Source organism: Micropterus dolomieu, linkage group LG15 (genome assembly GCF_021292245.1).
Source record: "Micropterus dolomieu isolate WLL.071019.BEF.003 ecotype Adirondacks linkage group LG15, ASM2129224v1, whole genome shotgun sequence".
In the NCBI taxonomy this organism is placed as follows: Eukaryota; Metazoa; Chordata; class Actinopteri; order Centrarchiformes; family Centrarchidae; genus Micropterus; species Micropterus dolomieu.
The window spans coordinates 6,537,515-6,564,033 of NC_060164.1; the positions used below are offsets into that span (position 1 = coordinate 6,537,515).

The 26,519-nt window shown below is 38.4% G+C and overlaps 1 protein-coding gene and 1 long non-coding RNA gene across 7 annotated transcripts in view; one reads left to right on the plus strand and one right to left on the minus strand.

Annotated features, from left to right (window-relative positions):
- LOC123984030 (rab11 family-interacting protein 2) overlaps positions 1-18,927 on the minus strand; it is a 64,524-nt gene extending 45,597 nt beyond the window's left edge. For 5 of the 6 annotated variants that reach the window (XM_046070609.1, XM_046070608.1, XM_046070610.1 and 2 more), the window contains exons 1-6: positions 18,751-18,927; positions 17,355-17,950; positions 13,206-13,612; positions 11,399-11,753; positions 9,689-9,758; positions 7,283-7,483 (exon numbers count right to left, since the gene is read on the minus strand). In XM_046070609.1, coding sequence (XP_045926565.1) covers positions 7,283-7,483; positions 9,689-9,758; positions 11,399-11,753; positions 13,206-13,612; positions 17,355-17,707 — 1,386 coding nt within the window. In that variant the 5' untranslated portion in view covers positions 17,708-17,950; positions 18,751-18,927. Of the gene's footprint in view, positions 1-4,280; positions 7,484-9,688; positions 9,759-11,398; positions 11,754-13,205; positions 13,613-17,354; positions 17,951-18,750 lie in introns of those variants that run through there. The other variant, XM_046070614.1, reaches the window with a different exon arrangement.
- LOC123984031 lies at positions 1,919-26,298 on the plus strand. The gene is made up of 3 exons (XR_006828354.1): positions 1,919-2,039; positions 8,982-9,085; positions 25,804-26,298. It is a non-coding gene; the product is annotated as an uncharacterized LOC123984031 (long non-coding RNA).
- The last annotated feature ends 221 nt before the right edge of the window (positions 26,299-26,519 follow it).

A 26,519-nucleotide genomic window follows, 5' to 3' on the forward strand; every position in this document is an offset into this window, starting at 1 on the left:
ATTATCTTAATAGTACTTCCAGATATTTTGAGAGTTTGTATGCCATTTGAACAGAACAATAATGTTTTCAGTATCAGTAACTGGCTTAGTAACTTAGGTATTAGTATTTTTTTAAGTAAACTATCTAAGTTAGCTTTAAGTTAGCTAAATCACCAACTAGGATATGAATATCAGAATAAAATAACTGACACTATGAAACATTTTTAGTAAGAATAAAAACTTTTTTGTAACCACTGTAACTCAAACAAAAACAAACTCTTAATACCTAAAGGAGTAACTGCAGCTATATCTTCATATTTCATGAACACAAACTGAGCTGAGGTCTAAGCTGATATCTGAGCTGTCAGGTTTGCCACAACACTATACCTAAATCCTGTGGCCTCTTTCTACTTCGTCTCCACTGTAAGAAATGTCACAGAAGTAGGCCTATGACATTTTGTCCAGTGACAATATAAAATTCAAGTATGGGAAAATACATATGAAAAGCAAGATGTATTCCACAACATATTTGGGCTGGACTTTTTAAAGATTCTGTCAGCCAACACTATACTAAACCGGTTAAATTTGTTACTGTTTAAAAAAGACCAGCACCTCACTATTGAATTTAACAATGATTCACCGGCTTGACTGCTGAAATCATGTTATCTGTGCTTTTGATAAAAGCTCTGACAGTTTGTGTAAGCAAATAAAAGGTTTGTTTTGCTTTTAATGTTAGTGACAACAGGATTTGAGTACATTTATACCTTCAAAATGATCTTTTATTGTAGGCCTATGGTGTAAACTTTATATATTAATTTAACATTCACCCCTTCGTAGCTATATGAGTTCTAGTCTTCATCCTTCTCCCTCTGGTTGTCATCTGGCTTTGTTCACCTGATACCAGACGCGTGGCAGCTATCAGAAGACAATACCATCAATACAATGGACAACGCTGGGATCTGCACCACGTTCGACACCTGATTTATCAAGCACCTATTCAGATTGGTTGACTATCCAACAAAGAGTCCTGCGTTTAAGAGGAGCGGGTGGGGTCTGATACTCTGGGGAGTTTGAGGGGTTAACCTTGACATCTGGCCCCCGATCATCCAACAAGTTCAGGCCAGCTGCCCAAATAGGTCTGGTTTTTCCCCTGAAAACACCTCATCCATCTGCTGAATTTTCTCCTCACATAAGTTTCTCCATGATTGCCTGAGGCACTTCCATTCACAGACGCGTGCGGGTTGACACTGATCCCTGCTATGATGCCCATCCATATTTAAAGGGGAGTGCAGGTGACCTGTGGGTGGCCCTTTCTGGCACGCTTGGGCTCTCCTCCACCGACAGAATCTTGCATAACACGTTAGTTGGATATTTCCTCAAATTACAGAAATATGATATAAAGCACAATGAACTAATGATCTTTAATCTATCCAGGAGGCACACAGATGACGCGTGCCGCTGCCGTACAAAAGCTGGGATCTGTGAAATTCAATCTGTGGATGAAGGTGTAAGGATGACAATGAGAATGCCAATTAGCTTATGAATACAACAGGTGACACCTACATGAAGCCCAATTACACACTTATTTGTGTTCAGTGTCTCACAAGGCAGACTATAACTTAACACAGGAGGATAAAAAATTCATCAGGATGCACGCTGCCAATTCTTTCACCAGGCAGAAATATCTTAAAATGAACTTTGAGCATGGTTGCATGTAAGTGATAATGACACTTATATTTAGCCTCATAAACAAAAAAGTTTAACCTAACTATTCAATTAGCACAGCTGGTTCTGTCACCTGTAGTATTCAAAGATTTTTTCATTTAAGGAAGTACACTGTAAGCAATTTTGTATTTTCCTGGTGTCCATGGTTACCACTGCTATGCATCTCCCATCGTCAGACCTAACGTGGTGCTGTGGTGTGCAGTGGCAGCTGCTGCGGTGTTTAGGTACACCTCTTCAGGGACTACTCGATTGAGGTGACAGAGGAGAGGTCACGTTTTAACCTGCTGCGTGGCGGGATGACAGAGAAGCAAGCCGACCCACAAAAGCATCAGCCGGTAAACAACTCAAGTTTCTTGTCCCAAAAGATTTCACACAGTCTTGTTGCACACATAGGCAAATTAGAGTGGAGTTTTAACAAGCAATCTTGCTACTCAGTTGTCAAACGATGCCACTTCTCTCTTTTAGCACGAAGTCATGGGAATTTCTCCACAACAAAAGGAAGAGCTGCTTTGAGCAGGGAGAAAAAACAAAAGCTTGACACAAACCAGCACAATTAAAAACACTAATCACGGTTAAACTGCCAGTGAGATCAGTTAATGGAGAGTGGTTTTTAATTCATCCGTAAGAATGATAGGACAGGTGTTGAACGCAAGGAACAGCCGAAAAGTAACCCACTTTGTGGAAGATTTGCATCAGATTAACACTGCAGTGTTGGATTAACCAAATCTGATGTATGTTCATACATATTATAAAATTGTAATTTCATTTGTGGTTCAAATGTCTTTTGATCTTTCTGCCTAAAAAAATCAAACAAAAACAATACAACAATTTAGCAGTTTTCATTTACAGTGAGTTTATTGAAAAGGAAAATACAATCTTGCTTGTGCCTTTCAAACTATATCCGGCAGAAAACTGGAATTTGATTATATGATTGATGGTGATAATATCTAAAAGTTAATGTTTGAAACTGTACATGGAGAATAGGTGAAGATCAAGAAATGCATTAAATCGAATAAGAGATTGTTGCCATTTTACATATAGTCACCATTAACAGCATTGTACTGTTATCAAAATGGATGTTTCCAGAATTACAGTAATAATAATAAAGCCATACATTATTGTCCCCAAATATCCAGGTGTGAAAGTCTTGCATATTGGCTTAAACAAAAGCTCAACATTCTTCGATAAAAGGACGTTTGTTATGAAACTTACACACTGTGCAACTTTTGAGTTAAATACATTACAATAAGGTAGTGTGGTGAGGGTTGATGAAAATAAACATGTGATTGACATGCAGAAATAACAAAAATCCAAACACACCCACTTACTTTATCTTGTTACATCACAAAGCCTCTTGCTGCGAGGCCCAGTACACATCGACTACCTTCAGACATAGACCATGTTAGTATCAAAATGTCATTTTAGGTCTCCACCATGTTGGGGCACTAAACTCAACTCATATGTTTAATTGTGCTGGCCTCTGTGCACCAGCCTCCATACAATCCTGTAAACTCAAAGCTTTGCTAACTGGTGAGATCTTTTATAAACACAGTCATCATTTCCTTCAAAACTGTGTGCCACATTACAAGCACCGTCAGGGGATTTAGCGGGAGCTTAAGTCTTAGTGTCTGGCAGCTGTATGTGGCCTATGGCAAGCAGCATCATATTATCAGTAGAAGACTGCCAGAGGAGGATTGTGAGATCCGACTCTAGCTTTATGTCATCTTCGTCAAAAGGTTTTGATGCAATGCATGCTTCAAGAACATGGGGGGAAAATCCGCGTATGTTTGGACTATTTTTTGGAATGGGGTGGACATTCATCTGCAACTCTTACAACGTACTTTAACGCATGTGCAAAACAATGTATATAAATTTTAATTATGACACAGGCCATGGCCAAATTTTATAGGGAATTGTGCCTCCAAGCATTTTGAGTGTTTTGCATATTCAAACACTGGCATTAATTGGATGACAAATATTATGCAAAGAAGCAAGGAAGAAGTATAATAATGATGCAGGGCTTTTTTGCAGTGTACCCCCGTACACTATTGTGAAAGAAAATGATTTGAAAATGCTTTTCATTTAGATTTGTGTTTTACTCTGACATCTACCAAAGCACCAAATTACATTAAAGCATAAAGCAAATGTAGCAATCAAGCTAAAAGAAAAAAGTGACAGGCAAAATTAATTAATTTTAACTACTCACCCCTCATTTTTCATTTGATCTAAATAACCTCAGGGTCCAAATGTGTTCAACATTTTTTTAAGACTTTATCTTTTGTTATTTCATCATTCAAGCAAAGCAATGGGGCTTCAGGGCACATTGTAGACCTAAGTGTATAATCACCTGTCCCATACCCTGTATGAGAATTACTCCATGATGCACAATATGATCTACACAAAAATATCACTGCCAGGAATCCACGCATTTGGCTTTGCTAGCAAGAGAAACTACAAAAAGACCAGAGAGAGAAAGTGAATTGTCTTTTTTTAAATTTATATATATATATAAAAAAATTTAATCACTATTTCCCAGTGTCAGTTTAGCTCAAATGAAAGATGGCTGGTGAATACCATTCAGTGTTATACTTTTATTCCCACTGACTGAACCTCACACAAAAGATTCCCCATAAAGCACTTTTTTTCAAACATTGTACAGCACAACAAAATGTGCAGAAGGTCAAAAGGAGGTGAAGTGAAATTACAAAGTCACTATACAGTATGTACAATGGAAGTATTAAGAGCTTGGCAAAGTCTATGAACAACTGACTTACTACCAATACAGACTAGTTAAAGCCTGTAACACGAGAAGACATAGTTTACACTTCAGCACATGTAGAAAGGCAATCAGTGAGAAGTGTTTCCGTAATGGAAAACAGGTTCTTATCCACATATTGTCTTAATTAGTGTCACATAATACTCATCATTTTATGAACTGATTCCAACATTTTTGGCTTTAAAAAATATATGCAGATCAGCTTTTCCAATACAAAGGAATTTACCCAACATCTGTGTCACATCATCGCATATCCATAATGAAGATGTCTGAATTTTGTCAGACTACTACAAAGACGTGTGTGTGTGTGTGTGTGTGTGTGTGTGTGTGTGTGTGTGTGTGTGTGTGTGTGTGTGTGTGTGTGTGTGTGTGTGTGGGGTTTTTTTTGGGGGGGGGGGATCACCCACATGAAATTATCTCTTTGGATACACCAAATACTTTAAAGGCAAGAAAGGTTCGATGCCCTTGTTAGTGTACTGTATATTATTATACATTTCAGAATTATGTATTTCAAAGCCAACCTTAATACATTCAGTTACAAGAAATTTTGGCTTGGTCCAAATAGTGATCTGTATGTTTGGCTGAAATAACTACTTTCACAGCAGCAGAAAGAAAATTAGTACATGACAAAAATGTGTTTCCAAGTGGTGTGAAATTCATGAAAAATAAAAACGGACTGAAAGTCTTTTTGATCGTTGACATTCCATAAACACATTGTAGCACTTTGTCTCAGCTGTGATTTGGTATCATACAGTGTAAAGGTCAAATATTATAAAGACATGAGACTGGAAAGTAATAATAAAAACAGATATAAATACCAGAAGGACAAGGTGGATCGTCATCAATTATTAAAAACTGTGTGCAACTTTGATACTACAAAGTACGTTTAACACTGTACATGAAGCTGCTTTTCATAAATAGGAATAAACAATTGAAAATGTAAACCTAAACATCAGTAAGTGATCGTACTAATGTTGAACATCTAGCACAAGCACAGGTATAGGTGAAAAAAAACTTGGCCTCTTTCAGAGACTTAAGTTGTCATTTAGTTCATTTTTGTACCAGCCGTGCAGCGCTGTAGCTCAATCAGTATTTGTTCAGCAGAAACTGATAAATTAACAGAATTGAAGTTGGGTATACGATTCTAATCCGATACACGTCTTTTTGTTAAATTCAGCGAGTATCTCCTCACGGTCCGCTGGGCTGTTATTTTTAACCTGAATGACACTGATTGGATGTTTACCTTGAACAATTAGGGAATCATTCTCATTAGTACTCAGTGAACTGGTAAGACACACTTAATCTTTTATGAATGTTAAAAATTGGACTCTTTTGATAAAACAAAAAGAAAAACAATAGCTGAAATATACTGAGGAACAGAACACAATGCATTTGTGACTAGATTACCATTAAAGGTAAACAGATATTAATGCTAATAACATTTATATAAAAACCTTAATACATGGATATTTTATTAATTGAGCTCTGTTGGTGGACTTGTACTAACTGTACAGTGTTAATACAATAGAACAGGTGGTGAGGGGGCATTGGGATACAGTAGAGTTTTTATTATAAAGTACCTTAAAAATACCTTGAAATAATGTTCATATGTAAATAAGCTACAAAATACTTATAAATAAAGATTGTTCAGCAAATATCCACATGTGCAGCTCTGTACCATTAATACAATCTTCAGCAAAAAACTGTATTTAAAGGAGATGAAGGCTGGTCAATCTGTGGAGGCTGCATCAAAGAACTCCAAGCTTTTCCAGTGAATCAAATCAATATTAAGAGATGAGTTAAACTCAAGAGATGTGATTAAAATGTAAACAAGAACATTACCAGCAGAATATAAAGCAAGATACTCAAGTTATGATTATTGCACATAAAGTCAGTAAAATGTTCCCCTTGAGCCAGTGATCGAGACCCTTGGTACAAGAAACTTAAATGATAGTCATCACAAATACAGTAAAGAAAGAAAAGTCAATAACTGATAAGAATAAACGTTTGTTCCATTTCTTTTTTGTAAATATGCATGACTCTGTAAGCTAGAGTGAAACCAGACTCCCAGATACTGTCCAGCAAATTCTTACCGTAACTGTCTTCCAATCTTTCTAAGAATACCCATGAATCACTCAGGCTATTATGTGGAAGAGCAGAGTTCACTCTCAAAAAAAGGCTGATGCTCCCTCTGCTGAATGGTTTTGTAGTTTTTAGGTGCCAAGTTTAAGAGTCGTGCATGAGTGTAAACAAAGTAACAGCTTCATCTTATCAACCACTTTCAACAACCTCATACAACTGTGACTACAGCATCTGGTAAACATGAATTTGGCTGCATTTGCACTGTAAGAGCTTTTTGGGAGATGATGGCAGCTGTATGTGCAACAGACCTCAGAGTTCACAAGTTCATACAATATTGGTACTAAAACCCAATCTTTTTCAAAAACATGGATTTGATTTGACTTGAATCAACCGATGAATTTCTCGCATCCTGTTTAAGTACCTAAAATGCACCGCAAACAAGTAATCACAAGTAATTAATATTTCTGCCAAACAAAGAGTGCAAAAAACCTGCATCAACTAAAATAACCAAAACATGTGGAATGTTTTGGTTATTTTAGTTGATGGTGAATGAAAATGTTCTAAAGCAAAGACATAACTCAATCATAAAATTGGTTTTGATCAATCCCATTTGTTACCACTTATTTTACCACATGAAACTGACACGAGCTACTGTTAAACCTTCATCAGCAGCTTTTCATCTTGTGTCTTTTCTTTCTACTTTTTACTTAGTTTACCCGCCTTCTTTTTTGGCTCGTAGGGTGTCCGTAGAATGCTCGGCGTCTCCTCCATGACGCGCACAAGTAGGTTGTCGATGTAGTCTTCCAGCTCCCTGATGTGGGCGTCTTTCTTTTTCACCACTTCTTTCTGCTTGATAAGTTCCTGCACAACTTCCTCAAAGGACAAGTTGCTATAGGCGGCCACTCTTTCCTTTGTTATCTCCTGAAAAAGGAAAATAAGTAAATGCTCAATTTAACCCCAGCACATTTTGAGGTTAACACTTAATATTCGCCATATTGTGCATATATTGTTTGTGTAGAAGTAGACTAAAATGGTTGAATGATTTTCTATGAAATGTCAGCATCTGATAACAGAGGCAAGAGTAAAGATACCCTTTAAGTTCACTTACACTGCAACAGAGAAAATAGACTAATTAGACGTGTTGGCCTAACATGACATAAACTGTCACGTGTTTATCTCGTGTTCTCTGTTGCTAATAAAGGCTAATTGAGAGTTGTTAAGATGAGACTGTTCTCACGGGATTAAGCACTGGCATGTCAATGAATTCTACGACATATGTTATGATCTAATACTGTGTAACAGTGTTTAGAACGACTCGAGCAGTTTAACGACTCTAATGGGACTTAACTTTGACACTACAGCAAGCAGCTAACATCTTAAGACTGTTGTTCCCCTTTTTTCTTTAGTTTCAAGCATCTAAAAAGCATGAGCTCTCCAACTAGATAAGGTTCAGGCACAAACTCTAACAAGCCTGCCAGAACTTAATAATAAAGATTTCCCAAAAAATGGAATCTTTGTTTTGAGGGGGAAATGCCAGGCTGCATATTTCTGCAATTAAATGTCAGGCTAATAAATACCAAAATAAGGATGCAACCCAAGCCCAGCTTTGCTCTTTGAGGACAACCTATTTGGACAGAGCAGTGTGGTACAGTATGTGCAGATCATATTGCGCGGGTACGAGAGGAGCTGTAATCGTTTTTAATGAGGGACCACTTTATCGCTTCAGTGCTGGGCATCCTCCCCCGAACGGATAGAGCAGCAAAGCCTTCACCCTGTTTAAAATACCACACTTATCAGCTTCCACTCCCATGCACCATTCAAGCCTCTACTGCTGGGTAAAGACAATGCAGAAAGACCTGGAGCGGGACTGCTTACCAGGTATCTTATCGCTCCTAACAGCACAGAGGCTACTGTGGGGCAACACAAACCAAAATGAAATATTTGCCACCGAGATTAAATGTCCAATGTAAGGAGGGTTTCGAGAATGGAGCTCGGTAACCTATTCCTCGCACACAACACACACAAAAAAGGCATCTCACTGAAAGATACTGCACTTAAGCCATCTGACAGGGAATACGAGAACTGACAGCCATATGAAAGTGACTGTTGGTTTCACATACAAGCATGTGTTACGTGCACATGCTTGCTCTCCCTCCCTCTCTCACACACACACACACACACACACCATTATAATCAGGAGCTTTAGTGGCTGGTGACAAAGGCCTGGAATTGACCATGAATTGGCAAAGTAATGATGACCATTTTTCTGCGATCAGTAGTGAGGAGAAGATAAGGCGCACACTTGGCATTCTCCAGTTGTGTCATTACAGTTTCTAATGAGCTCAGCTTTGAGAATCTAAAAGCTCAGTCCTTTGAAATCTCTCACTGCCCTCCCTCCTCCCTGTGTGTGGTTAATTAGGGCCTTGAAGCAGAGGAAATGGGAGCTGCCATTTCTGCAAGGCACTGCGGCATGCACGGGGAACATGTGTGGATACCGACAGCCCTCAACACCCACAAAGAAAGGTGAGGAAAGCCATTATCAGCATTCTCTCTCTCATTTAGGCATCACTTAAGCAACTGCCCCCACCACTCCCTACAAATGCCACTTTTTTGTGCAACAGTCTTCAAATGTTTTTTTTTCCAAATTGGAAATGTAAAAGAACTTCATCTAAAAAAAAAATTACAAAACAAAAAAAAGGTAAAACAAATAATGTAAGAATCATTAAAAAGAAAAATATGACATTTCTATGGCTTTTCTCAACAAAAAACTCTAATTACAGAATCAGTGCTACACACCACTGTGACTGACCTTACAGACCGAAATTTCACACCACTTCAAATTATGATCAGATCAGACATGATGACCGATGTGTGCAGCTGCTAATTAGCTGAACGGCACACACGAATTTTCAGAGGCCTCAGAGATCACTGGCACCAGCTGCTATGTCATATGAAACTTAAAAGTTCTCAATTAAAAAAATCTGCATGACACTACACAGGAAGTAAGGACACAGTTGCAACTGCTGCTTCTCCTCAGCGTTGCTGTCAGGTAACACTGACAACGTGCAACAATATAACCTGACGAATCATTTAGTTTGACATGGAAGTTTGTGCTGTCTTTCTTACGTCTTTCTTGCCATCGATGTCCTTCTTCCTTTGGCCAAAGGTGATGTCTACATTTCTTGACTTTTTATCACTGCAAAGAAATCAAAGAGGAAGTCAGTATTGATATTGGCATTACAGTAATATTTTGGGTATACTTCTCACCATTCTACTAATACAGAGGCTCAGATGACTATCCCCTGTGCTAATAAAACAAATTTGGATATTATTGGTGACTTTTTTTGCTCAAAATATGGGTAAGTTCATCAGTAAATAATATACTTTAAACCACCTTTTTGTATTCATGCACCACATTATAAATGACCACTGAGCTACTGCATGACAAAGGCAGCAGTAAAGATGATGGACTAGTGCCTACAGAGATAAGTGGTTAATTGGGTGGTCTATCTCTACAGAGGATCTCATTACTATAGCTCAGAGGGCTCTGTTATCAAGCCCAGGCTCTCTAAAGAGCCACTAATGACACCTTCCATTCTGATAAAACTAGAACTTAGCCACAGTGCTCACCAACTCTTTATGTAACACAGGAAATAGACATAAACGGCTTGGTGGAAATGTTTGTACAACAATTCTTGACAACATAATGAGAGCGAGAAGGGGGTATATCAGATAGTAGATTTCAATCTGTTTCAGGTATGTGAAACTTTATGGGAATGTGGTAACCAATATCCTCTAGTACAGCGGTTGTCCCATGGGGTAGCAAGATCACATTTTGAAATTGTGAGATGATTTATGGAATATGATGAAAAACATGCTGTAGCGATGTGCTACAAATGTGTAAGAACCATTGCTGCGCAGGTGCTTAATGCAGATTTTAGCAATGTGGATGACAGATACATTAGGGTATGGGGGAAATGGATGTATCAGTGAAACATATTAGCAAGTTAGTCAGGTTTTAAGTCACACGCATATTACAAGACAACTATGAAAAACAAGTTTGAAATGAACTGTTGAATTTGTTCAAATAAACCAGCAAACCAAAACCTTGCAGGAGGCTTGTCTCATAAATATCCATTGCCAGGATATGTACAAATCAAAAGAAAGGCAAATTTAAATATAAATGAGCATTGATTGTATGTTATGTATGTCAAACAGACAGAGGGACATTTATAGAAGTTGCTCCTTCAGAAGGGAGTATCTCTAAAAACGAGCACTCTAAACCCAAGGGGGATAAATGAGCAATTGCACTTGAAGCCATTTTTGTACCATGTTCCGGATTTTATTTGTTCTCAAAGAATAGATATATTTAAGAACTGGACATTTAGTTAATTGAGTTGGATGTGTTGAGGTCTACTGCAGACTGAGTTTAAAATTAGTTATGATTATTTACGTTTTAAAAAGATAGGTAGACCTTTCTACACATTGATGGGTTACAAAGAAATACTGTATTTGCTAAATAATTTTCTGAAAAGGTGGCTCTAATATATTATGTTTTTAATTTATGGTAATCTCTCTTGTAAGTTTCTTCACCCACTAATGGTAATAATGGTATTTTTTAAATCTTGTTTTATATACTTGGTATATGATTATTTATAGATCACGTCAGTGATCAATGGAACTGTTTATAAGGAAACCAGAAACAGCCTCAAACACCACCCTAATGGGGGCAGGATAGTGGAAAATGTTTTGTGAGATGAATAAAAGTATGCTATACTGGAGGTGTGTTTGTTTTAATTTTGATTAACCATACAGAGTAAACAAAAAAGGGATGACCTGGTTTTGTAGTTGGAGATGAACGGGTTAGTGTCTGCTTGTGAGTCTTCACTAAAGGGGTTAGGGGAACGCAGGTCTCCAGAGCTGCCCGAACGCCCCCCGTTGCTGGTCTTGCGGCCTTCCTTCTTTCCCGTGACGCGTTCCAGTAGGCTGACCTTCTCCTTTTTCTCCTTCCGCTCAGCCCGGTCCCACAGCTGCCCATGCTCCCCCTCAAATGGGTTGCGATTGCGTGGGAGCGTGGCATACTTCTGTGGCAGGGTGTCACTGATATCAGTAAAAGGGTCACCGTGTGCCTCACCGTCCTGGTAGCCTGGCACCTCGCTCTGGGAACGCCTGTGTGGGCCGCCTGCACTCCCTGGAAGAGAAACCAAGAGTAGTACATCAACTAATATAATAATAATAATAATATTATAAAAGATTATCCGTGACAGTAATTGGTTATTTTCTAATCATGATCTAATTTTTAACGGCCAATAGCAATCACTGATTTGAGTCATTAGAATGGGTCAATTTTGTACATGAACACTTTAACAGAGCCTGTAAAAATCTCCTTTGTGTTGTGTCTAAGCATTTACTCATGTTACTTTTCAAGTGGGTCTTGTGGCTCTTTCAACTGATACCACACCACAAACGAAACATTTTATTGGGAGAGGTAAGGACAGCATGTTAAATTTTATTTACACCCTCCAAATCTGCAATTGCGTCCCTTCTACCTTCAGAACGTTGGACAGGGTCCATCCCAAATGCCAATGTGAATAATCACAAAGCAGCTTGTAAGATAAGTCAAAATCATCATAACGTCATTGCCTCAGCTGTGTAGTGTCGGACAGTCAAGGTAGACCGAGCAGCAAGTTGAGTAATGTTTATTAATTTGTTTTTTATTAAAATTTGTATATTTAGAAAACAGTTAGGCCATTGGACCTCTGATCGTTAGCTGATGGCTTGCATTCTCTTGGAAAAAGTATGAATTTTACTGCTTCAGAACAAAATGACCACATCGTACATGTAGGGTCTAAAATGATTGCTGATCAATACTGGACCTGAAAAACTGACATGACCAGATAAAGATTTTGAACCATTATTGAACGATTATTAAAAGACATTTCAGTCTACCCATTCTCAGCCATCCTTCCACTTTTTCGGCTGCTACACAGGACAGTAAAAGGGAGCAACCGATGGCATTTCAGCTGGGAAAAACAAAAAGCTTCCTTCTAAGGCAAAAACAAAATGTTTTCCATCATCATCATTATTAACTTGTTTTGCATTGTTATGCGTTTCCTGATGGCTCTCTGTTGTGTTGTTTTTGTAAAAACTGTGACTATTGTTTGCATTAGCTGCAGCTACAGCACAAAAGGACAGAGGGGGCAAATGGGAGGCTGGTGGAGCTGGAAAGTTCAGGCCAGTTTTACACTGGTTAGCAATACAGATCGATAAAGGTCACAGAAAGATATTATTTACTTAAATATCTATCTGATTTAGCTGTGATTCATCCTGTATATTTCTATATATCCCTATAGCTTTGTGTCTTTTATCGACCTCTACTGATGGGCACTAGAAATTGCAACAGCATCCTATGTTAAGACAAGACACCAAAAACATTGTGTTCAGAGACACCCGCCAAGATGCAAAATAGCATCAACAATAAACAATATAATAATACTGCTCTGTCATTTTAGTGATTGAGAATTAAGGATTTTATCTTTCAAACATAGCTGAAATTTTTGAGACCATCTCTTGCTTGCACAACAGTCCTCCATCCTTGAAAACAAAAAAAACAAATCATACAAATTGAAGCTTTGGTCCTCACCACTCTCTTCTATGGAGTTCATGGAGTCCAGTTTGGGCCGAAAGTGGGTTCCAATGAGATCTGACATGGAATGGGCAGCAGAGAGTTTATGGGTCCCAGCGAGTAGTGGTCTCTTGACCTTTGCTTCAGGCGGAGGTTGTCGTTCTGGAGCGAAGGATTGGCGGTTGGGCTCTGAGTCGGATATGGCAGAGCGAGGCAGGATGGCTGAAGATGTGTCAGAAAAGCCACTGTCGTGTTTGCGACCCTTCATTTTGACCTTAAGTTTGGAAAAAGGCGAGCGGGGCTTTTCCTTCATGGAGAGGTCAAACATGCTGGCTGTCATGTTGTTCCTCATGAACTGGATGCTGACTTGGATGCGGCCACGCTCTTTCCTTTTCTTCCCCGGCTTGGACTCCAAAGCATACCAGCTAAAATGAGAGTGGAGGAAGTTCAAATTCAAGAGAGAATGTATATAAAAAGTGCAGGGTTTATGAAAATCTTCCGTGTTAATTACACATGATTCAACATAATTTAGGAAGACAGGTATACAAAGTCAGAATGTAGTGAAAGTCATTACACTATCAAATAATAAGACAAATGGTGCTGCTCTACCTACTTCTTTGTGGAGACCACAAAAAAAGGTTAATTTGAGCAGGCTACTCGAGGAAGCTACACACAAATGCAAGGGCTTAAATCGTTTGAACTTGTGAGAACACAATTTATCATTCAGAGGACAAACACTCTATGCAAACTGAACATAAGACATCACCTGCTGCTGAATAATATAGACCATTTCAGGCTGCTTTTGGGCTCCTATTTGTTTAACCTCTGCTTTTTCAGCTGGAGGTAATGGGATTTATGCCTTCACTCTGAGCGAAATACAGTGGCATTTGCACAAATCTGGCCTTTGTTCGGAAATACAACAACAAGCAATTGGAAATTGCAAAGCCACATCGCAGCGCAACCCAACAGTCCACACATGCTAATGAGACATATCCTCTGTTTGTGACAATGTCCTTTAGGAAACCAGCATCAGGATGAACAACTACCAGTCAATGCACTCTTTCTGCTTTTGCCACATTAATCTGGGAAATGTTGCAGGTGTATTCTAAACTATGGTCACATCAATATGTTGACATTCACATTCACCCACCTCCATCATGGTGCAGTTTAATTAATTGTTCAATCTTACAGTTTGTTCTTGGGAAGAAGCCTTAAATGGAATTGACTTAAATGTAACATTTTAAAATCAGATTAAAGGTCAACTTCAAAGCATTTTTGCTTAAGTGCATTTGTTTTCATACTATTACTGATATTTCTTCCTGGAATCAAATTGAGATTTTTAGTATCCCTTGGATTCCAGCATGAAAAAAAATCAGTTATCAGTTCAATCCAAAAATAAATGTTAGTACTGGCTTTTTTAAAAACCGCAGCTGTTGATCGCTATTCTAAACTGTCTACCTCGTGGCTCAGAAGCCCAGACTAAAAGGCCTTTCTGGGTCCGATTCCCAGGCTGCGCGTCAAGCTCAGTCTGATCAGCAGCCACAGCATGCCGCTGCCGTGGGGCCGGGGCTGCACCTCACGTGTGTCTCAAGGCCAAGATAAACCTCACTGTGCTTGGAACTACAATCCTCCCACTCGGGCCCGGACCGCTGGGAAACTCCTCACAATCAACAAACACAGGTGTGTGATAATTATGGGCTGCCTACTCAGATATCAAGACGGGCTTTCCTCCCCAATATGTCAGTTCAAAAACATTGCGGATGGGCCGCGGCGAACACAGACCCACTGTGGAGTGTGGATATAGTATCGAGGGTCCTGGCATCATTGTCAAGTATGCCTGCAGTGTGGGATTAGGCCAACAAGCAACGTTAGCATATCCATTACAGAACCTCTGCTGACAAAGTGCACAGCCTGGAGGTGCATCGCTCAGGCACTTAAAACAAATTAAACCCATGATTATAACATATTGTGATTCTCCCAGCTGATGGGCAACAAGGAAGTGTGCTAATGTATTTCCATGTTGAAATATGCAGTGAGCTAATTAACACCAGATCCAATTGGCTTATTCTGTTCCTGTTTGCTTACGCAGGGTTAAAAACATGTGTTGGACTTGTAAGAATCAAAACCCTCAAGTTTATGGTTAAATATAATACTGCCTCTTTAAGCTAAGATGGTACAATATGTTAGTTTAGTTTACTCTACATGTGTTAAGTTATTCTATCTGCTCCAGTTTTTCACACAGTAATTTCACAATGGGACAAACCTTATCCCAGCATGCACTAGGCTTAGGGCAGGTAAACACCCAAGACAAGTCACCCGTTAATAAAAGGGCTGACTCAGACAGACAGACACCCAGTTTTGGCCACCGATATCAAACCTGTATGCAATTTACAAACTCCACTTCACCTGACTTGCATTCCTTTTGGGCTGAGAACGTCACTCAGAGCATTCAGACAAAATTAAAACACAAAGAACATGCAAACAGGCCGTTGGTTCTCAAAGCCACCTTTGAAAATCATTGTATGTACAGGAGTGAATAACAAGACACGTCGGGCCGGCTCCACTAGGTTCATTTAGGCCAACTGGTGCTCACCATGTCAGTGATTAAGCTGACAATAATCTCACAACAATGCAAGCCAATTCATTGCTAAGCTTCAAACAATAGATGGTCGATAACATGGAAAAGTTCGATCAATCTGTGGTCACTAACTGAGCACAAGTGTACTACCTCATCTGTGATAGTTGTGTTAGCAACTGAAGAAGAAACCATCTGGGGTGTCTGTTAGACCAGTTCACCTACTGGGCTACACAATTCAATGTCTGCTCTTTAAAACAAAACAGATCTATCTAATAAAATGTATTTTTAAAACAAAGTGCATGAAGTGAATAAAAGGACAATGCAATGGCATTTAAATCATGTGGTGTAAAGGAGTGAGGTCATAAACCTAATTGAGAACAGAGTACAGAATATAACTCACAAAACACAACACACTGCCTTTAGGTGTAACCTAATATGGCAATAGCACTTGTGACAAATAACTTATTTAGCCCATGCTGTAATCCACTTATGACTGGAAAAGTTCTGCAAATATTTTCCACTTCCACTTCCACTCAAAAGTCCATTCTTCTACCAGCAGCACATTGATGCATGACTTTGAGCAGGAGTTGCAAAATACTTGAATGCTATAAAAAGTATCTCACACGATAGAGCTCAAAAGACAACTCAACTCAACTATCCATCCACAATACAACACAAACATCCCAATGCCCACATTTAAATTAAATTAAATCAAAATTAAATTAATCCAGAAGCTCATCAGCTTGGCAACATTTAATGGGTGTAATATTGTAATGTAATGGCATTGCAATGACTCTATCAATAACAGATAGAAGATTAATGGTAGCACACTGGTTGCCCTAAATTTCAAGTTTAATTTTCACCAATAGACTTGCCTTGATAATCCAAAAGTATCTCCAAACTGCAAAAACATGTGTTTGTGAATAAAATAGAGCAAAACTTTTTGGTTAGACTTTTACAGCAGGCAAGAATTTATCTTCTAATAATGGATTGGTGATATGTATATTTTAATGGGTGTACATGACTGATTGAATTCTGCTTGAATTCATTAGATTAAAACAGCAGTTGATGCTTATATTACATTAAATAAGCTCAATGTTAGCCTATAACAAATTCAAATGTATGGCTTGTTGTAAAATGATGTACCCTGAGTTAGGGCTGGACAATAAAACAATAATTATTGCGATATAATTTTTTTTAATAACAATATATCAAATGTTCAATAAATTTTCAAAAAATGTTGATTTTATTCACTTGAATCACACACGAATTAGGACTTAATTCTTTTATTGTTATTTTGTAGAGGACTGAAAAAAGCTTTTGCTTAATTTTACTCATGCATATTTGTTAAAAAAAGATTTTATCATAATTGTTTTGAATGTTCTACTTCAGATTTGTGAAGTGATCCACTGTCACTCAGGAGCAAAAATCAGCCTTCAAACTCGAAAGAAATAACAATTTGATACTTATCGTGATAATTATCAATATCGAAAGATACAAAAATCTTTATCGTTATAACATTTTTGGCCATATCGTCCAGCCCTACCCTGAGGTGAGATCTTGGACTTTAATGCTAGTATGATACTTACTCAGTTTTCTTCCGCTCCTTGTTATCAAAGATTTCATTGAGGTTGATGGACTTCTGACCCAGGAATTTGTCCATCCCAACCAAGGACCGATGCATCACTATAAGGCAGAGTTCATATACTTCTGGGTTGCCCTCCAAAAGTAAACCAGGTAATTCAAAGGAGGCTTCTTCTCTCCAGACAGGGTTAAGTGTCTTCTCTGCCACTGATGTTGAGTACTTTTCTTTGCCCAGCTGGATGATAGTGTAGGCATCATTGGTGCCATTCTTGCCCTTGGGCTGTAAACCAGTTGCTTGAAGAACAGTGGCTTGGACATGGGTTGGAAACCACTTTTGAGACTGCTCACCCAGTGACATCGTCAGCACTGGTTATCAACTGAAAGCCATTCAAAACAAACTAAATGATAGTGTATGTAGTTAGTTGTTTTAGTGAGAGTGATGCGCAAAAAGCAACAAACATGATTCACTATAGTTTGTTGTACATGTCAGTGTGGTTTATGTGCCTACAGTAGCAATCATTAAAAGTAGTGACAAGTCCGACAAACTCAGCAAGCCTCATCTTCTGTCAAATCACAGATGTCCAAGCCACTGGTGAGTCATCTGAAAACACACAGAAAGAAACAGAGCAGCATCAGTATCTTTCCCAGAACCATGACATGACTCATGTGGGAACATATATTTTGCCAGCTTTGATGGCAGTCACTTGCAACAACATGTGATTTTGTTAGTTATTACAGAAAACATTAAGACTACACTGTACAGTATCTATAAACATCTCTCCCTAAATTGGAGCCCGAAATTGATGATCTCATCCAGTGACACATTTTGGTGTTGGTCCATTGTCAATGAATTACTGACTGACTCAGTGGGATGACCGCATGATTGTTTCATATATTACTTCGAAATTAATCATTATAATAACAAAATGCACCTATTTTCAAGTAAAAATACCATGGGTGGTGTCAAAGTGTATTTTTTTTGTCACTGCCTAACGTTATATTTATCTCCAGGTTTTATCTCCAGATAACTAATTTGTAAAGTCCGTGTCTCTGTTGTTAAACTTGAATAAAGACTAGGTTTAATTCACAAATGTACAAGAAACGTGGCTGTAACGTTAGTTATGTTACAGGACTGACAAAACCATGTGAAGTATATTAGAGTGAAATTTACCTTAATCATCTAAGCACCTTTAAAGCGAACGGCTATTTAAGTTAAACGACTGCTAAGGTCTAACGTTACTCATGCGTCTAAGCACCTTTAAACACTACGAGGCAATATTAACTTACGAGGTTTACACGAAGCTTTGCTGTTGTTACATTCTGTTTCAGGATAACGTTAGCCATATGTGGCTAGCTACTGAGCTAGCAAACACACAGAGCATCACACACTGAGCTGCTTACCTCGGTTTCATTTTTATCGACACTAGAAGGACATTCTGCACTTCAGCTAAGAGACTTCCTTCACAAATACATTCATGTTGTGGTTTCTGAGGCAAATTCCAGCTAATGTTAGTTCCTGCTGCTGCAGCTGTTGCTGTTAGTTGCTAATCACTGCTGACGGCCAGCGACGATCTTTACTTCCTAGTCTGACGTCACTTCCACCTCACCCCGGTGAAAGTTCAAGCATATAAAAAACCAAAAAAGTGCGGCACGCGCTACAAACTGTGGCTACAAAGGTTATAAACTGTAGAGAAGAAATCTAAACAATTAAGAAGAAAATAAACACGGAAAAAAGAACAACAAATGATGTATTCCATTGTCGGTGCTGATTTGTGGGTGTAATGCACAGGTAAGCAGTAGCCTAATGAGAGGCTATATAAATGATTTTAGTTGACACGCTCCTCTGCAAGATATGTGCGCGTGTGCTCGGGGTGCACTTTATTTGAGAGAGGTAAATCACACAAACATGGGAAGTGCTTTTGTCTCATGAGTGGGACAAGGAGGTGCAGATAAGGGGTTCACTTGAATGAACACAGACATGCTTGTCACCCCACTTGACAAGTGCATCTTAACCAAACACACCTGCCTATGTTGGTTTTATCATTCTGCCACAACCAGTGCACTGTGTACACACTGCTGGCCGGAGGCTCCGGCTGGGCCATCCATCAAACTGAGATTACTGCACTTATCTAGAGTACATCTCGGTATGAAATGTTAGGGCGTAGTGAAATATTAGGCTGTACAAAAATGTGAGTCAGATAATATTTAATATGTTTGAGGATCTCACCCTCATGTTTTGCATTAACTGTTGGTATAAACATTAGGTGAATTATTGCAGTACAATGTCACCTTGTAACTAGAAAATATGTGGAAAAATGAAGGTTATGTGTATCAGAGTTAGTGTTTAATTTTTGCTTTTAACCAGTATTTAACCAAATAAATAATGAATACATACAGCATGTTTGGAAATTTTTCTAACCATGTGTCTTAATATTTATATTTCCATCCATCCATCCATCCATCGTCAACCGCTTATCCTGCATACAGGGTCACGGGGGGCAGGAGCCAATCCCAGCTGACATCGGGCGAAAGAAGGGGTACACCCTGGACAGGTCCATCTAAGGTCCATCGCAGGGCTGTTTATATTTCATCACATGCAAATGCAATGGATATTAATCTCCCTAAATATTCAGTTTTTATCTACTGTATTTTATTTCCCCATAAACAGCAATAAGCTTGAAAAACCCGCACTGTCTGACAGTATTATATATTTTAATATATATTCTCTTCACCAGCTTGTTCCAACTCTTCATTTAAGCTATAGGATGTACATAAATGGAAACATTCAAATCTAAGGTTCCATGTTTTTATGGCTGCTCCATTTAACTTAATAGAGATATTCTAGACATCTTGTGCCTCATTTTATATACTTTCCCCCCAAAATCATAAAATCAAATCAAATTATATATGGTATCTTTGTAAAGAAGAATTTAGGCTTGTGCAATATGAAGATATAAACTGTAAGATAATACAAATGTGTCAACCGTGTTAGCTATCCCTTTCCCTCTGAGTCTAGGTCATTGTGGGCAATGTTGTGAATCTGTTAGATTTTTATATATTTTACGCACCTGAAGATTTTTCAGTTGTTTAATTCACTTGATTTGATAAAACAGTTTCTCAATTTTGTTTTTCAAATAAGTCACTATAAAAAGGGACATAGGAATTTATTTAAATTTGGGTGGCTAGAAGGGACAAAGTTTCAACACAAACAAACTCCTAAAGACTGTAAATGTAAGTCCGCTGACCTTTGTTTACAGTCCCAGTCTAACAATGGAATATACGTTAACTGTTTTAGGTATTCACACTATGCAGCTCCTGGTTGACATTCAAGTGTTTGTGATTTATCCAGTCCCATCACTGCTCACATTCCTTTTCAGGATTATTTTATTATCTGTTGTGGTTAGCAGTGTCAGGTTGAGCTACATGAAATAACGGCCAGAGGCATGCGTATACACCACCAGGGTCATGACACTCTTCCTTAATTTGACAATAAGTCAAACACTTTCATATATTACCCTTTATAGGAACATAATACCACAGTACTACTCCTTTTGTGAGATAAAACATGAAAGACACTGCATTCCAACATCACCTGTGTCCTTTTATTACTCTCCTCTAGAAGAGAATAAATTGGTGTATTTAAAAACAAAACATTGCGCTATAAATTAGAGAGTAGTAATGTAAGGACTCGGCCTACATTCTGAGGGAACAACGCTGAAGGTCATAAACTGTCCAACATGTAAGTGAACCTGCCTGCCTGGCCGGGTCCACATGTTGAACCATATTAGCCGTGGCCCCTAACGGCTGCCATCCACTCTGTGCACATGGTTCTGGTTTAGGCCTCTTTCTTCAACACTATATAGGTTGTATTACATTTATTAAACACTCTAAAAAATCTCTGGCTGCAAGATTGTCCATCTGTTGAGGACAAGAGAAAATATATGAAAGAAGCGTGAGGCGCGGCGGGGAGAGGGGAAACAGTTGTGATGTCAGTGCTGGTCTTAATGTGGTGCAGGTCTAAGTTCTGGACGGATGACTGATTTAAAAGGTATAGCTTTTAGCCGAGTGAACAGTTAGATCACAGATGAATTTTAATAAAAAAAGAAGGAGAAAGGCACACAAATCACCTCTGCTTTGCTCTCAGGAATGTTTTTGTGCACGGCTTTGATATATAGGTGCAGATGTGCGACTGCAGTTTGACGAGCAGAGCTAAAAAGGGCTGCTGAGCTGGGGCAACATGTCAGCCCAGTGACTCCCAAAAGGCCTTGATTTCTACCTCATAACCTCAAGAAGAGCAAGTGAAACTAACACCGGAAAAACTACAACGTCCACAACTCACCGGTTAATGAGCTCTTCGTGTGCTTGACTAATATTTTTCAAAACAAATAACAAGTTAAGAGGACCATCTACAGAGGCAATGGGGAAATCTAAAGCTGGTGAAGTCAGATATTGTCAATATTGTCATAAAAAAAGAAATCAAAAATCCCACTAATTATGAATTTAACCATCCAATAGGCACAGGCTCAATGATTGTTGTGTCTGTTTTCATCAGTGACAGAGGGCATAGGGCTCCGCTAAAGCTGTCCCCTATTCTGTTTGTGAATGTTTAGTGTCAGGACTGTATTTTTGCTGGTGATGTAGTTTTGTTGGGCTACTACAGCCCAAGCCCAGCATATAGGATTACGAAGTGATAGCACCTGAGACTATAGTCTACTGGAAACTTGATTGCCTCCTTGTTAGTTGTTACCGCAAGTGAGGGAATAAGAGAGTCTCAGAGTTGCATCTTGTTTATCAGCGAGGCTAAAATGGTGCTGCAACAGCAATTATGCAGGAGATGTGGAGCTCCAACCCTCATCTAAGGTCTGAGGCTCTGGGTAATGAATGAAAGAATAAGATCACAGATACAAGCGGCCGAGATGAGCTTGGTTTCACAGGATGCCTAAGCTCACTCTTAAGGATGGGGTGAAGGAGCTCTGAATAGAACCCCTGCCCCTTTACACTTAATTTCTACTACTGTGGAGTGTTTAACTATGGATGTGATGCATGTTAGAATTATAAGAACTGGAATTTAACAAAAGCTTTCCAGATTAGAAGCAGTTATACTTCAGTGATACTTTTAAGACACCATTAATAACAGTGAGAGTTTGTATCAGCATTGAGTTTCATTTTTACACAATGCTTAGATGCTTTTCGGTTTACCTGAAACAAAGTGCTTACTGTATAGTTATGTTTGAGGTACTGTCTAAACTCTTCATATCTGTCTGTAGTTCCTGATTATTTCTTCATATAAAACTGAAATGTTATCTGTAACTACAGCACACTGAGCACTCATTAATTCAGATAGGGAATGATACATGGTTAAACTCTTAAGAGACAAATGCATATATTTTAGTTAGTTAGCCAGTTATAGTGTTCATTGTGTCATGCATATACTGGCCCACTTCTAAGAAAAAATGCAGTTTTTTTCAGACATAACTTCTAACATATAACATTACCTTGCAAACAAAGAACTTCATCTTCCGTCAAATAAAATCACTCACAACAAACACAGCTCAAGTGTTTTATAACCATCCATCTATCCTGTTTATCACAAATGGATGTCAGTTTTATCATGATCATGAAATAGACTTAGTCTTCGGTCTCACAAAGCAAACCAAGCCTTTTTCTGCAGGGGTACTGTTGAACCTGCCTCTTTCTATAGCTACTGTACCTGAATGATCTTTTACTTTCAAATTTATGCTCTACGCTGTAGTTGTGTTTACCAAAAATCAACAGACCATCTTTCCTATCTTACTGCTGTCATAACATATGCTGCACTTTGTGGCAATAACATTGTGTCATATTTTAATTGTGATGTTGCAGGTTTTAATAAATTGCCTCAATATTTCTGACCATAATTATGTAAAAATTTTGCGGAGAAAACATTTAAGGTTAAGCATGACTTTTTTAAAACGCTACTCTTATTGTCTATGAATACAAGAAAAGAAATACAGATAGTAGCCTTACTGTGTGCCTGCAGGCCCCTAAATTAGTGCATTCTTACATGCACAGTTTAATGTCAGCAGCACACTCAGGTCATGTTTAGCGGGGCACGGGAACAGGTGTCCGTCCTGCACCAGCATGAAAAGACTCTACCCGGGCCAGAGGAAGCACCCACATGTGTATGCCCTGCAGTAAGCCCTGTACAGGATGAAATAATTCATCAGAACTATTCAGAAGAGACATTGTGAGGCAAAGTTCAGAGGCATGCTAATGACAAGAGCATGTTCGCAGAGAAAAGGAAAACTGTCAGCTCTGAATGAATTGGGAGCGGCAGAAAAGAGGTTAGGCCATTTCAAACTCCTGATATCTTGTATAATCCATGTAGAGGGCTTGCAAATATCCAAAAGAAATTGGTGATTTTGTAGCACATGGTTCATGCATTATGTTGGCACTCTTGGCTTTTGTGGATTTCTTTAGTCCAGTTCTACTACAGCACAGCCTGTTGGATATGTTGTCGCTTATTTGCAATCCTCGTAAATGGTATTTTATCAGTTGAAAATATAACATATGGATTACTTTATTTTGTAAAATCCTGCAGCTGAAGACAGAAGTGGAATTATTTAAATAATTTAAAGTAATGAATGTAGAGCATGCTCTAAATGAGTCTCTACAGATTACTACTTATCTAAGACTGGAAGGATGTATAGTGTACTGGTATTTGCATAACCAATAGGATAAATGTGTACATGTCTTAACTGTTAACAAGCAGTGAGACATTTAAATGTAAAACAAACATTGCATTTGGAGAGACTGCACATCAAAAAAATATAAAGTAGTGTTACCTTAGCCCTACAGAAAAAATGAGTGGGATGTATCATTACATTTACCAGTCTTCAAAGCTAGAAGCAGAATGGAATCAGCTTATTACCAGTTTCTACAAGGATAAACATCCCACACAGCTACTCAGTCTGCACAATTTTATAGCAATTTCCCTATATTAAGTATCAAATCAACATTTTATTCTACACACATATGCACATTTAACACAAAGTAGAAAAGTCAGACCTGCGTGTAGGTGAGATGAAACTTTAATGATTCTTGTAGGGACACTGGGACAGTGGAGCTGAAAACTGAAACCACACAATTAATGACAAATCTGCAAATTCTACTCAGATTTAATATGTGCCATCTTAACTGATTAGCAATTGCATTACCAATTTAACAGATATGGTAGTTTATGTCAAATGTATTTGCAACCAATTACATTATTGCATGTGACTATTTGGGGGGCTAACCTAAATGGGTTAAGTAACAAATTTGTTGAATATTGAACAGAATCTGTAGCAAGAGTAGTGAAAACAAATTCAGGTCTCACAGTTCATGAGCCAACAGGTGCAGTGCTTTAAAATGGCCACTTTCTGTCACTAGTGAACGGAGGTCTTTCCACCAAAAATCACTGAAATCTGTAAGGCAGTTTTTGAGATATCCTGCTAACAAAATAACAAACAGGAATGAAAGTGTGTTTCATGTTTGTATTGAAAACCAGAAACCATCTATTCACCTTATCAACTAAATTCAGTACAGATGTGGATAGCGCACCTACAGTATACTGAAGATTTAGAAACCTGCATTAATTAATGAGTAAAATTTTTAACAAAATCTGGTACAAAATGAATATACCACTTTAAAAGAGAAGTGACAATTCTGTTTAAGTAGTACTTAAATAACACTGGTGATTGTAGACTTTGCTAAAAGTTCTTCACAACAAACCTAGCTTTATCATCCATATTGAATGAATGATATTTATATAATATAGGTAATAAATTAAAATCCGATCATCCAATTGGCACTCTGTTACTTAAGTGTTTATGGTAATATCGTCTACCAGAGACATGTGGATAAGGGATAGATTATTTTGATGCCTCCCGTTTTCACCCAGCGCAGTCTCTCTAAAACTTTTATGTGTATGTGTACAGTATGCAGTGAGATGGATGTGAAGAGTCTCGACAATTTCACAAACGTTACAGGTGAATAAGTACGCTGCAGTAGCTTTAGCAATCAATGAGAGAAAGCTTGAATATTGCCCTAGTTGTTTCCTTGGCAGCGTAATGTCAGGAAGGTCATGAACGAAAAGATAATGCCGCTCCACCTTTGGTAGTTCATGCCCAAATAGATGACCTTTGTATTCACTCTGCTAAAGGCCAAGAAAGTGAGCATCTCCAACCTGTAATGACACATTTCACAGATTACGCTACGAATGAATTTCAGGTGAGACGATAGCTGACATGATCTGCCATCATCGATGTCAGCAACCCTATATTGGCATCAAGAGTTGAAAACACTTTATCTAAGTGCACAATCCTCCCCCTACAGTTCCCACAGGAAGAAACTGTTTTAAGTTTTAATCCCCAAAAGAAAAAGAAATGCATGTTTAATCTCTGTTTTGTGCTTGTGTCTTGCTTTTTTTTGCAGCAGAATTATGATACCAGTAAACAGCTTGTGTTGCTTGGAGTCGCCAGTATCTGCTGAAGGTATTTGGTCATTGTTCCCCAGAGCCGTTCCTCGCTCAGGTCAGACACACTGCTGCTCTGTCATCATCCCTCTTGTTCCTCTTCTTCTTCCGGACACACCACTGACACTTTCTAATCTCCGCACACTACATCTTCACATGGCTCTTCCAGATGTTGTGACTGTAGCAGCTTTAGCATGTTCTTTTTCTTATGTTGCTGTTGTTATTTTAGTCTGTTTCTTTTAGAAGGAAAGTGTATGTTAATTGATCTTAGTCCTCATATTTCTCTGAGGTGCTGCAACGTTGATAATTTGGAAATCATATATACATTTTCACTGTGACAACAAAGGTCAAGGTCTGTGATGGAGAAATGCTGAAGTATTGTCTAATATTTGTGTCATATCAACCACAAAAGGTTACCTAGATGACATTAAGCAGAGCTGACATCTCTGATTGGCAACTTGAGGCTCATGACCTTTTGTGATGTACACAGTCAATACTGTACTGTGATTTTTTGATATTAAACTGACTAATTTTACTAGATCTCTGTTTTGTTAGTACTTTTCAAGCATTAAGGTGTGCAAGACATTTCTATTAAAATTTCTTGGTGAGATGTGTGATTCAAAAAAGCTGCCTCACTGGTCCCACACAACCACAGCTAACCTTAGGAGCAGTTGGA